This window comes from Bombus vosnesenskii, unplaced genomic scaffold (assembly GCF_011952255.1).
Source record: "Bombus vosnesenskii isolate JDL3184/JDL3185 unplaced genomic scaffold, Bvos_JDL3184-5_v1.1 scf7180000014105, whole genome shotgun sequence".
Taxonomy (NCBI): Eukaryota; Metazoa; Arthropoda; class Insecta; order Hymenoptera; family Apidae; genus Bombus; species Bombus vosnesenskii.
Window position 1 is genome coordinate 535,025 of NW_022883371.1, and position 14,918 is coordinate 549,942.

General features: G+C 33.1%; 1 protein-coding gene across 1 annotated transcript; it reads right to left on the bottom strand.

The window, feature by feature from the left end:
- Positions 1–9,202: 9,202 nt before the first annotated feature.
- On the bottom strand, positions 9,203–13,352 carry LOC117239614 (F-box/LRR-repeat protein 14). The gene has a single exon (XM_033505332.1). It carries the CDS (start codon positions 13,288–13,290, stop codon positions 11,833–11,835), a length of 1,458 nt encoding a protein of 485 aa, XP_033361223.1. The 5' UTR covers positions 13,291–13,352; the 3' UTR covers positions 9,203–11,832.
- Positions 13,353–14,918: the final 1,566 nt, after the last annotated feature.

Here is a 14,918-nt window from a genome sequence, read left to right on the forward strand (position 1 = left end):
GGAGAAAATATCGTTCAAGAAATAGACATCTGTTTATGTCGATTTATTTCGATTCATGCATTAGAGCACATTCGAAGGTATTTTAAAATTGATAAAACACCTACACTCGATAAAAAAGGTCAACACTCTTTAGAACATTAGAAATTAAATGAAAATTAAAATAAAAAAAAGCGAATCCAAGAACACATTGCTTCCTTTTGAGGAAGGCCGAATCACTATACTCTATAAAACTCTAAAAAATTATATACACATATTTGAAAGTTGAATGTTTCTAAAATGTTTGAGATCTCTTATGGTGATTAAAATATTTCATACCAAGTTTATGTTTATTTTATGAGAGAAAACGGACTGCTCGAATGTAGGTGAGAGTTCAGGAGCAACTTCGACTTCGAAGCAATAGAAATGTACTCTAAAACAAAATATTTCATTGCCTGACATAACGAAAAATGATGTTTATTACAGGAGACAGATTTCTCGTTCAACGTTCATACATTTACTTCAGGAAAATCTGTTTTTTACCTATCTAAAGTTTTTAGGAGAGAAAGCTTCAGATAGAGTTTCTTCGATCCTTTTTTCTTTTAATACAATATTTTGTAGCAAAATGTCCCTTATTTACATTATCTTTTGTGATTCAACAAACGCGATATGACGGACAGAACGAAAATGTCACCACTGTAGTTAAATTACTTCATTATACAGGGTGTTTTGGTACAAGTAGTACAATCGAAAATGAGTAGATTCCTTATGAAAAAATCGATCGAAGATATAGAATAACGATTTTTTTTGCTTGCGGCCTTGTTTCTGAGAAAATTAAGTTTGAAAATTCTTCGTGTACAAGGGCATTCGCCACGCTGTTGACTTAATCGATACTACTATAATGGTATTAGATTGGCTTCTTCATGTGTTTATGATCATGTAAACATTAGTAATGTCATGCTTGGTTTTAGTCGAAAATTGATTTTGTATGCCAGCAAATCACCGGACCTCACTTCATTGCACATTTCTTCATGGAATCGCATGAAAGAATTCGTGTATGTCGAATAGCATAGGAAACATGAATAATTATAAAGCATCTGAAGAAATACGAACTCAAAATTCATTGGCATTAGTCCATGTTTCCATGATTCGACAAGCAATTCGTTTACGGCAAGACGCGCGACGACAATCTCGATAATTTCCTCATTAATATAAGTTTTAATTCCGCCAAAATAGAATTAGGCAATCTCCTTTCATAATATCGTCAAAATATAATACTAGTGTATAGTGCGTACACTTAAGTGAAATGCGTGGCAAGTACTCACGCATACGAAGAATTTTCAAACTTAATTTTCTCGAAAACTTAGTCGCAAACAAAAAATCGTTATTCTATATCTTCAATTTATTTTTTCATAAGGAATCCACTCATTTCCGGTTGGGTACTACCCGTACCCAAATATCTTCTCTGTAGTGTTCACGAGTTAAAAAAATTGAATTCGATTCATGTTACTTTCTCTGTTAGATGACATTCATATTTAAAATACGATAAAGATATGGAGTTAATCAGAAGACGAGAATGGAGTCAACAAAGGATTGGGTCAATGTACTGCGTGATGTACGAAGTAAGCCCTTCAAGTTGTAAAGATAAATCAAAATATAAGGGAATGAACATTCTTCCTGCGAGAAAGATTTGTCAAGATCATATGTCTATGTCCATATGTCCATCTTTCATTCAACAAGTAAGAGAATTACGAATATTATGTGATAAACCTAGGTTTATTTCTTACCCAGCTGTTTATAATGACTGTTAATTAAGCAGTGTTATCGCCAATAAAAAAGAAGACGAGACAATAAAACAAAGAAAGGGAAGTTTGAATTTCTCAACAAAGCATATACAGAATTGTTAGCTATTTCAAAGGTAAGATACCAAGACCTTACAGTCCTAAAAAACTTATGCGTTTCTAAGACTCTGTGATTTTATAAGATAATTTTATATTACGTATATTAAAATACATACATAAGAAATGAATAAAGAGTCAATGGGTATTAATGAGCATTAACAAGTGTGGTTTTTTTCTTTCAAATAATAATAGTTTCACTAATAATGGAATCATTTACTTTATTTCAATTTTTTATGGTGTCTAAATTTGACAAGAATTACAATTACATTAAGATAATTACTATTTTAATATTTCTTTTTGTAATGTTTAATGTATAAACTTCATTTTATAAACAAAACAGTTAAATTCATTGAAAGTTGCCTATTTATGGACTAGTGGACTAAAAGAGTTAAGATTAAAACTGAATTTTTTGAATAAGCATATTTCGTGATAGTCCTTGTTTCTCTCCCTTACTCTTTATTTATATTTAGTTTAACCAATTATAATATAATAAAACGTCCTTACTTTCAATGACGTTTTTATTTCAATTAGTTCCTATTACTTAGGCATATAAGCATCTAAAGTAAAATTTTGTTTGTCAATAATTTGATAACACTATAGAAATTAATACATGAATATACGACACAATTAATTCAAAGCGTGTGAAACCGATTAAAAATTTATATCCAATCTGAGGGAAGTTAAACAATGAATTATATTATATATTTAATAATTATCATTAATATATTTTGGCATATGAATCGTACAGCGTTTGTGACAGAAAACCGAGGGAGAAATTGGTAAAACGTGAAAAACGTGTAAAAACTTCCCATACAGAAAAGGAATCTAAACTTAAGTGTAGAAAAACAAGGAATAATAATATGTAGAAAGGAAGGGAGGGGGAAGAAAGAAAAGAAATGGCTATAGAAAGAGAAGAACTGCAGGATATAAAAACGTTTAAATACCGAAAATCCAACAAATTTAGATGAATGATAAAACCATTTTTATTAATAAAAATCGGTAGTAGCATAGGTATCGGAGGTTTGAGAATGGGGAAAGAAAAAAGGATAAGAAAAATACAGACAAAATACACACATAAAATAGGTACTACGTAGAGCTATAATAGATAGATAGTAGCACTCCAAAATATATAATGTTAAAAAAGACAAAAAGAAAAAAGGCAAGAATCAAAAACCACAGGAGGGGAGCTTTGAACTTCTGAATGTATAAAATAGAAAGAAAGAGAAGAGAAAAATAGGTGCGAGTAGAAAAAAATACTGAAGAAGGACCGAATACGAACTTTAGGTAAGATTAAACTAAGAAGAAGAAAACAGAGAAGGATTAGAAGAAAACATAAATACAAGCCAGGAATTAACTGGCGAGGAAAAAATTGTGTATACAAAAACAGAAAAATAAACAGAGTTAGATATAATAGAATAATAGGACAAATATGTCACACAAATCTATCAACGTACTTAAGAAAGAGAGAAAAAAAGAATATTGTTTGTAAGAGTAAGGTATGGAAATAAGGAAAAGAAAAGTAAATATTAGCTGGAAACAAGTTTAATTCCTAAATCTAAAATCTAATTAACAAATGTGTTTACCAATAACGTATGAACCGAACAATGAATTAAAGTTAAAGAAATCTACAGCACGTACTGTAGAGAGTATTGTAAGCGCGTTTATTCAGCATCTAGCTTAAGGAAGGTCTCGCATACCAAACACAAATAAATCAAAGTAGTAAACTAACATTTTGATACTATATATTTTTCTACTATAGACATCTAACTCGTCTAAAAATTGTTGTTTTTCTTACTTTTTCTAGAAAAATGTCATTAGAGGTTTAAGCTTGCTTTCGCGAAATTATTTTTTTCTAAATTGGCGTGCAAGAATAACTGAAAATTAATAAGGTGATTGATTCCAAGCGAAGATTACTCATCTTATAATAAACCTCGTTGAAAATCATATCTATTATATGACTTATATAAAGTCAACTTACCTGTCGAAAAAAGTTCATTTTACTTCCAAACGAGAACTTTTTCGATTCTCGATGTTCTTTTTAGAAATATGTATAATGCTGATACAAATTATCTAACTTTACGAAAATTGTTCATTTTTTGTCTTTTAATGAATATGACAAATGCTACATCCCACGCCAATAGCAATTGATTGTACACTGCACACTGTCCGATAAACAATAAAAAATGTTTTCTATAATTGAATGTCTTCTTACATCTCAAAAAAGTTTAGTTCCATATTATCAGTTGACTTTAGAGTTGTTATACAAGATTTCTCATTTAAATACACGTACTTCTACGGCACGATATATTAAAACGCAAGACTCGTATGATTCGATTCAACTTTGTTCAACTATTCGTTGTAAATAAATGTAGCATCGAATAAAGAAAAATGAATCTGTTTCGACACGATTCAACTCGACTCGGCTCGGATTGGTTCGTAAACTCTTTTTGAAGAACTATAAAATTAATTCAGTAACAATATATGTATGTATGTAGACTCGATACATACGTATGTACATATATGCTTAATCTATAGACGTAGAAAAATAGCAAGATCAGTCACACTGTCAAAACGTTTATGGCCCGATTCGTATTCACTAATTCTGACGAACATACAGGCTCGCCAGCAGAGTCAGAATACTGTTTTTAGCTCCCAAAATTGTATTTTTCTTGTAATCCTTTAGCGAATTTGCACTATATTGAATGTATCATCAATACGGAGAACACATAATTGGCGTAATATTATCTGTGTTATCAGAGACTATTACTTTTCGTTTAAAATTACCAATTTATCTTTTATTAGTTACCTATTACGTGGTTTATATGCCTGGTATAATAAAGACTTTCCAGCGATTCAATATTTAAATTATCATAATTAATTGAAACTTCTTCTACCGTAACCGATCGAAAAGAATAAATGTGATTTTAAGAAATTTACATTAATTTTAAAAATTTACGAAATATAAAAGGAAAAACCTTGATATAATATAATTGATATACTTGCAACTAAAGTACAGTGCATATAATAAAAAAATATAATGTATGAAGAATTTTATAGAAATTATATACATACATAAAAATATCGTAAAAATAATTATAATAATTATGTATGTGAGTGGGTGTGGGCACGAGTGAGTGTATGTAGGATATTGAAAAAAACATATTTGTAAAAATACAAATGAAATGTATTAACATTTAAAGAAATATATTATAAAATATTAACAAACGCAATTACTTTTCGCAGTGTCAACACGTTTAACGTCAATAGTGAATCGTCAATAATTGTTTATAAGGATATTTGCCATGTTTCTGCATGTCAGTAACGGCTAATAGCAACAGCTGCTAGTAACTGTCATAATGAATTTACGTATAATTTTCTATAACAAAGTTGTATTTTACAATTTCTCAATTTGAAGTGAGTAATGAGATAACCTTTTTACAAACAGTCAATGTAAAAAATTGACCTGCAAAAACAAGGCGTACACAAATATATGCATGTATATACGTCTCTAGATATTAGATATGCATCCTTTAGAGACTGTTGATTTAAATGAGCATGGTAACATACAACTGTGGTAAAATAATACTTAGGAACAGAAGTTATTTACAACTATCAATTTATCATCATCGAAATGAGATAAATTTGCCAAATATGAAAATAACAAGTCAATATGAAAAAACGAATTAATATACATACTTGTTATCAATAAAAAGTAAATAAAATTCAATACGTATAAGTATTATAATTTAAAAATATAAATCAACTGCACTTTATCTCTTAACATATTGTTAGTCGTAGATTGACAAATATTTGATATACACTAATTCGAACAAAAATGTCTGTGCATTTGACTAGCAGTTCCTAACAAATTTATTATTTGCCAGAACATAAGTATGCATTATCGGTAGTATCATGATAATTAATGAATTCAAAATTAACACGTCCTGTTTTGTTGATAATAACCCAACTCTAACATAAAAACATTTAGATAACAAACGTTGTTCCTTCATTTTTAGAGTTCTCATCTAGAACATAATCTCTACATAATTTCCTATATCATTCGAATACATTTTACATCTTCTTTTTACATTTTCAATTGTCTGAATGTAAATAACGGATACAGATCATTATTAACATGAACAAAAAGGATGTCAGAAATAGCAAGTAGAAATAACATAACATAACATAAACGAGCTTTCAAAAAAATATTTCATTTTGAGAAAAACAACTTTGAAAATCTATAATTATCTAATTTGATGAGATAAAAGTTAATAATAGTACTTTGTACTAGTATTACTAGTACACTAATAATAATACTAGTACTCTGAATGGAATTATATTACCGTTCATTGAAAAAAGTACGGAGAAGTCATACAGAATTGGCTAAAAATTCAACAACTTTCTAGTTTGGATTAGTCAATATAAAATTTCAATCTAAACCCTGTGGGAAATTATAATTATCAAAAATACGAATAAGCGATTTATACTATTCTGGATTTAAAACCAACGAAATTAAATATTATCAAAATTTAACGGAAAATATATCAATTAATGCTGTTTTAAAAGTCAAAGATTTAGAGGCAAAATACTAATAATTCTTTAAAGTTCAAATATTGTATTGTTCAAAACATATTGTACAAAAATGAGTTAAGTTATATGCTAGGGCTCTTACCATCCGCACTATCTAAATATAAGCATGAGTAGTGGAGTATCCGGGTTCAACGTTTTTTTCATGATTATTCAAATATATATGAAGCTTTTCTTATATATTTGAGTTTAGCTTAAGGAAACCAAGTTTAATATTAGTAATATTAATATAGTATTGTTAAGAAGTACGCCGCATCTATGGATTTACAGTGACCCACCATGGGACAAGGGTGGTTCTAAGAAGAGTTAGAAACAGTATTCACTTCAGATGCAGAAGATGTGAAGTCCAAGCCTAGAGTTTACCAGGACTACATATTAGGCATGTATATATTCATTAAGACGTAGAGCATAAGAAGACACAACGAGGTATGCGACTTAATCATCGAAAAAGCTGTTAAACGGTGCACGATATTCAAAGAACCACTGATGAATGTAATGAATCAGCTGTGTCAGTCTGATGCAGTCATTACAGGTCGTGTTACGGTTTACAGCGGACGTTAAAGTATGCTATGAAGAGAAAAATAACTTGAATAAAGCGTACAAGGACAAAATCAAAAGTACAAAGATACTGCAAAGAAAACGAAGAGTAAATGCAGCTACAGCTGTTGTCCTACCAGTGATGATCGGATGTGAAGAGGCAGTGCTCTAAATCATCAAGGAAGACAAAGAAGACGTCCTTAGAAATTATAAACTAACATCATATATTATTACGTAACGTACTATAATTACGTAAGGTGATCATTAATTACATCGTGCATTTATTCAAATCGTTTATTCCTTAGACAATCTCAATTTTAACGAGTAACTGTAATGAAAACTATCTCATGGCTATGACTAACTTATTTATTGTTTTACATAACGACTGTCTGTGGGCTAATGATAACGAAGAAGAAAACTGTCAACTGATATGTCTATGTATACATAGCTCATCTCGGCTTTCTACATCGAACGGTGTGAATACTGTCATACTTTTGTCCGAGTGGGGCGCGAAGTGGATCCTGCATGAATGAAGTTCAGGGTGACACCTTCTCGCGTCATTCCGAAAGAGTTCCTTTTATTAACTTTTTTTAGAATGTGGCAAGTTTCTTAGCAGCGGTGTTGGAAAGGTGTCCTTATTTTGACCAATCCATTCGTGGATTGTTATTGTTATTATTGTTATTGTTATGAACGCTTTATTATCATCTGGCAAAAGACATTGTACCTCAGAAGTATTACACCACCCTTTGGATGTTGGTACAGAAGTAATCAAGTATTCGGATACTCGGATCTAAATCGAGCGAGTAACCAAGTACTCAGTTATATTCGGATACCTGGATGTGAATTCAGTGAGTACCCGAGTATCACATTCGGTAGATCCGAGCAATAGTAAGAGCGCTAGTATATGCTCATAATTAAGTTGATTTTTATTCATTGAAAATTGAAATCTGTGCCACATGTATTGATAAAATCGTAAATGAACATTTTTCAAATTAACTGTATAAGTTTTTTTTTTAAACATGCTATGTACGTATGTAGCAACGAATGATCAAGATTCAGCATTTTCTTCATTTTAATGTTGAGTACCTGAATACAAACGTGTCTATGAACGATTGTTAGAACTATTTAATAATATTCTAGTGGAAAATATAGATACATGCAATCTTTTTACTTTAACAACGTGTAGAGTTACGACAAAAAATTTTGAAAATATAAATATAAAATGACTACTAAAAGATACTGTCTTGAAAAAGACAGAACTTAAAAATGGGCGTTAAATTTTTTTTATTACACATCGAAGATATGAGCGTTTTTGAAGCAATTCTTATATTAGCTGACCAAATAAAATTCATTAAATAGAATTATAACTTGAAAAAGTATGTAAAAATTTAGAACAAGAAAAAGATTAAAAGTTGATGTCTCATCTCAGAAATAACTTTCTAGATCTAGTATCCTTCGCTGTTTTCTTTGTTTATTATAAGAACACATTAAGCATGAAAAATTATTTATTTACTTATAATGATCGAAAATGTAAGATTCTTTTCTTATACTGTAAGATGTATTTATAATGTTTTATGAAGTCTAATTCCATCACGGTGGTGGAAGTCTTCGAAAAACATCAATATACACCAAAAACAGGATAAGTTGAATTATTTTCATCATTCAGCTGGATATATTTGTAAACTTAACCATGTTCTTTTTAATAGAACATCATTCACTTTCTATTCTAAATTTTACACATTTTAAAACATGAATGGATTTATATGCGAAACAAAGTTCTACTTTTGGCTGCAAATAAATACCAACTATTTATCGTTTGTATTACATTATTAATAAAAAAGTTCTTATTGGTTAACATTCTAAATACAATATATATCATATGCCCATGTAGTACTTTGAAAAAAGTCATTGATATTGAGAATTGTTTTTATTACTGTTCGAATACATGACTGAGAAGCCAATTTTTGTACAAATTTGTGTAACATATTCATGTCAACTAATATTACTGCTTCCTTTTTTCCTACATTTTTTGTCGTTTTAATTACCTATATTTTTTAAATGCAAAAATATATGTTATTTTAGTATAAGAACATAGAACTAAAATATATACGTACATAGATGTATTAGATCTATCGATCAAAATGTTTAAGAAAAAAGTCAAATAAAGCAGAAAACGGAAACATTAATGTTGCGCACAAGGCAGTTACAAAATATTGCACACACGGATATATAAATAAAGAAAAGAAATATATAATTAATTGCTTAGAGTGTAAAGAAATAGAGTTGTATAAATCATTAAAAGAGATAAAAATTGTGTGCATGTATTATCAAAAGTAAAAATTAGATTGTATATTTCTGATACAAATGATGATCCTTGGTAAAGTCATGTTTAATAATTACTTCGTCATCAATACTTAACTTTCTTCAGAATTTACTATCTATCTTTATCCATAACAATAATAGTCGAACATAATATTAAAAAACTAATACAAAGGTACTTAACGATAATGCATCTAAAAATCCTAGTCAAATGCGTTATAACTTTTTCGATAAGCTATCTACGCGAATAGTAATTGTAATTTCTTCCGACTACAAATAACAAGAAGTGCAAATGCACAATATAGAAATTAAAAAGGAAAACGCCAATATATGTTTTAAACAAAAATTATCCGAAATATGACATCCTCCGAAAAGATGGACATATGGACGTATATACTTAGATTTATCATGATCAAATAAAACGTTAAAACAAATAATTTTGCTATTCGAATTATGCTATTTCATTCGAATTCAACATTGACATAACAACGCAGGTTGCTTCTTCTAATTCTAATACATATTCTGTTTGTAACTTGTCTGGACAAATGAAATTGCTACGATTAAATTATATGCTATTAAATTTGATTTTGTTTATTGCTATATGCATACTTTGTTTTATACCTACACAATATTTTTATCTTCTTCAGTTCGTACATAGAATATCACCTAATTCTTGCCTACGATAACAGAAAATTTGCTAAATCAGATATAATACAACGTACTAATCCTTTTCATTCCTCACGCTCACCTCTTTTTCTCGTTTCTTTTTCTTCTCTTTGCTTGTATGTATTTATATGCTTTTAAGGAACGGATATATGTTTCAATATCATTTATATAAAATAAAAGCATGTTTGATGTTATGGAATATCTGTACAGACAAAATAATCGTATCATATAACCTGAAGTCTAGCAAAGCGTACGTATTCGATAACATTTTTCTTACTATCATACTAAATTCGAACTTATATTATGAAAAAAAAGCAACGATTTTCGCTAATCAGGCAAACATAACGAGTGTGTCTCTACATACTATCTCATATTAAAATAATCGAATCACGTTGAAAACGAACGAATCAGGCGATTATAGTATTATTCTAATCTCCGTATTCTTTGGTATGCGTAATATGTTAGATAATTACGATGATTCGACGAAAAGATCTTCGCTCAAATAACAAATACAACGATTTCGTTATAGAAGGCACATGAATAAAAAAAATAACAGATGGTAATGAGTAACTAGCAAGGTTTTAACTAAAAAGTATCTACGTGAAATTACATTTAAGAAATAAATTGAGAAACTTGGGTCTTTTTATGTAAAAGACTTGGTAATGTTCGTACAAAGAGATCAATCGAAAACAATACGCAATTACGACGACAAAACGTTTGGTAACAGAAAATATTTGACCGATTACCTACTTCGTGCATGTATTGTTGTGTATATGCGTATATGCGTGTAAATACAAATACATATATGTAAGGTATGCATATACGTTTACGTAGAAGATGAAAAATGTATAAAACATTGCAAAGAGACCGAGAGAGCGGCAAATGATTCTAATCGATCAAGTATAACACCTTGGTTAAATTGTTACGATATTTCGTTCATTAAAGAGACATAGATTTACGTATCAGATTCGTATGTTCATATGTATGTACATATGTATGTATATTTAAGAAAATAAGCATATTTCTTGACACGATAATGGAATAAAGAAATAAAGAAACAGCTCGATACGCGTTTTCCATTGCGTGCATATGCAGAACGCTTTGGAAAGCACGAAAAGAGCGTAAACGTTAGACTAGAGTGTAATTAAATCTTCAACGTTTAATTCCGATAAGGTTATGACAAAGGAAACAAACGTACGATTAAAGAAACGAATGGGTTTTCGAACATACGCAAATGCTGCGTATTTATCGTAAATGAAATTAGTTTCCAATGATATAAATATATTGAATATTGATATACCGATATCGCAGTAAGTGCGGGTTGAACGAAGCACTGAAAATTTGAGAAAAAGTTTTTGTTCTGAAAAATAAAGTATATATGTATATGGAACCGATGATTAACGAATCCTGTTCGTCACTTTGTAACATTAATGATCGAAAAGTGTGAAAATTTGTCTTTGACACGATACGCAAGGATGGCAAGAGAAGAAGAAAAAATGAGTGTGAGATATCTTATACAATCGTCGCATGATCAAAAAGAAAAAAAAAAGACGAGGAATCTGCTGCTGTTGCTACTACTGTCCACAAGTGATTTGATAGGATAGCGTATAAAAAGTAGTACGTAAGAAGACGCGGCGTAGGCGGGGTAGGATGGAGAAGAAGTGTTAGGGACGTTGGTAAAGGAAAAAAAAAAGAATTAAAAGAGAAAATAATTAGGAGAAATACAAGTATAAAATCGGCATGGCATCCGGCGATGTTTCGCAGGCACCGAGGAAACACGTTCGTCGAATACTCGTACGAATATAGGGACGCAAATAGTGCATGTAGTACGGTTGAGAAAAAGCCATCACCGCACGTGCCAAAGACCAAGATTTAACGTACTCAATTGCGGCAACTTCATAATCCTCTCTAGACCGTTGGTACTTATCCTGGTGCATCCATAAAGATCGATACATTTCAAATGTTTCATACTCTCGGCAATGGTGTAGAGTCCTTTATCCGTTAATCTGCTGCACTGGCCGATGTTCAGTGTTTCGAGATCGTGCAAGGTCTTTGCGATCTTACAGATACCTTCGTCGCTGATTTGACAGGCAGAGAGAGAAAGTAATTTTAAATTAAACAATCCTTGGGAAATGTGAACGAGCGCTTGATCTCCAATCTTGTCGCAGAACGATACATCCAACGAGGAAATCCTGCTGCCACCTTCCGCGAGATAAGCCATACCGATGTCGGAGATATTATCGCAGGATCGAAGATTCAGTTCGCGTAAGCTAGACATCTTGGCCAGATGTTTCAACCCCGAATCGGTGATGCACACACAAAACGAAAGGTTAATGGATTTCAAGGTAGTTAAACCGATCGACACGTGCCTGAGGGCTTCGTCGCTCAACCGTTGACAATCTTGAAGACTCAAATGCTCCAACGCGAGATTTCCCCCGGCTGATTCTCGATTTACACCAGCCAAATGAGCGATACCCAAATCAGATACTTGCCAACAGCTTCGTAAATCGAGTCTTTTTAACTTTTTCAAATTCCATGCTATACAGAGAAGTCCTCCGTTTGTAATGTTACAGCAACCACCGAGTTCTAAATGCTCGAGATTTTTTAAATACTGCACTATCCTACCGAGAGAAATATCCGACACTTGTTTGCACAGTGAAAGATTCAGTTCGATAAGCGTGGCATATTCTTGACAGAAAGCGTTGATTAAGCCTACATCGGTGATATTATAGCAACCTGAAAGATTCAAGGCCTCCAAGTTCGGCACGCCTTTCAAAACATCGCCGAGACCTCTTCGCAATGACAATACCTGGACCCTTTTTACCCCTCTTCTTACCAGACTAGCAAATAATGCTGGGGCTTGCTTTCTTAGGTGTAACCTGGCCTCAACCCCTCGCCAGACAGACCGGTAATATGCCGCATCTCTCCACGCGGTACATACTTGGGCAGCGCGTCCTTTATCCCTGACCTCCAGGTAGCTAAAGATCAGCGCCAATATTTCAGGATACAGGCAGGAGATATGCGTGCTCGGTACTGTGACAGTACCACGAGCAGTTACTTGCGGTTGTTGCCTCGACGAAAGACCTTGCGCGTACACCGGTAGGCCAGTCGTCGCACCGCTGGTATAATGTGACGGCGCGTTACTTGAGTTGTAAAGAATCCCCTGATTCTGCGGCGACGTCGGTATCGCAGCCAGGTGCGGCTGGTGTAACTGATAATAATGTCCTGAACGATGAAGCAACGTTGTGCCGCGACTTGGCGTCAATGCCGGAAGTTCCGTCATCAACAGCTGACTTTCCTCCATCTTGCCCACTGATATATACACACGCGCACACACATATACACGTTTTTCAAAAACTTCGAGCCTTCACAATTATTTCACGCACGTTTCCTTCTTTCTTCTCTTTGTTTCTTCTTTCCCGTTTCCTTTGCCTTACCGTCTTTTCCTCTCCCTTCCCTTCCCTTCCCTTTCCTTTCCTTTCCTTTCCTTCCCTTCCCTTCCCTTCCCTTCCCCAATATCCTCCAGTCCGTCTTTATGGAATCATCTCTTCACACCTCTGACTCTCGCTTTTCCTTTCTTCCATGCACCGCTATTCTCCTTCTTCCTCACACTCAACGATCTTGTACCATGCACGATTCATATTTCAAGTACAATCTTCAATTCTTTTGTCTAAATATTAATTCGAGATCGGCAATAATCAGTCTTGAACAGTTTACTTTTCTGTCGTACCGATCGTTTGATTAAATTTATCAGCAACGATAAACCCATTCTAACTAACAAAACGAAACAAAAGGGAGAAAGTTCGTCGATTGTTTTGTTTTACGATTTTCTGTCCCACGCGGATCGCTTAGCACTCGCGAAACACCGCATATCACATGTAACACTACCGTATTTTTCGATTCCTATTTCCCTTCTTCCACGCGTTTCGCTTTCTTCCTTCTTTCTTGTTCTCTATATTTCTCTCCCTTACTCGCTCGTTCCCTCGCTCCTTCCCCAAGCTCCCTCCTTTAACCTCCCTCACACCGTCCTTCTCTTCTTCTTCTCTTTCTATATATGTACAAATACGTGTATATATTCATCTACTATAGAGTACATACACACACGCGCGCACGCGCGCGCGCGTGTGCGTGCGTGTGCTTGACTGCCCGTGTATATAACTTTATTACGTATCTGTATCTGTAAGCGCGCCCGCAAGCGCGCGTATCTATATATGTGTGCATACGCGTACGTCGTGCGTGTCGTGCGTACAATGTGTAGTAAATTTTTCTTTCTCTTTCTTTGATGTTTGTATCACCCCACCAGCACTTCCCCTCGTTATTCTGAACTTTTTCTCGCTTGCGATCGTTGATTTCTTTTCGATTCTGCTCTCTTTACCCCAGTTATTACTTTTTCTTAGACGCGATACGAGTATCAGCGATACTCACACGCACACCGCCGTTATCTCCTTTTCAGGTAAAAACAAATTATGAACAAATTATGTCAAGCGCCAAATTTATTCTTTTCCACACTCTGATATTGTGATATTGTCTTTGTATTCACTGCCTTAACGGTTAAACGTGTCACAAAACCACTCGCGTAACTGGCTTACTGGCTTCAAAACGAGACACATTGCCAAAACATAAACCGGTGCGCTGCCAGTCGCGAACTGTTGTTCCAGTTACCTAAAGTTAGATGTCGTGTCGTCGCTCTGTTATAGAAGGAGAGCAAACTTCATTCTAGCAAAATCCCGATTGGCTGCCAGCACTCGAGTCTCAGTCACGTGACTACGTTGGCGAATATCGATTCGGGTTGCGCTGCGGCGGCATTTTTAAGTTTTCGTCAGGAGGTGGGGGTACGACACCGTGTATTCCGAACCACGTTGCTAGAACACCTTTCCTTAAATTTTCCTACATACTATATTCTTATTTTATATAACCTTTTTTCATTGATTT

Bases quoted from the DNA above. Each gene is read 5' to 3' on its own strand.
- LOC117239614 (XM_033505332.1), bottom strand. From the start codon at position 13,290: ATGGAGGAAAGTCAGCTGTTGATGACGGAACTTCCGGCATTGACGCCA.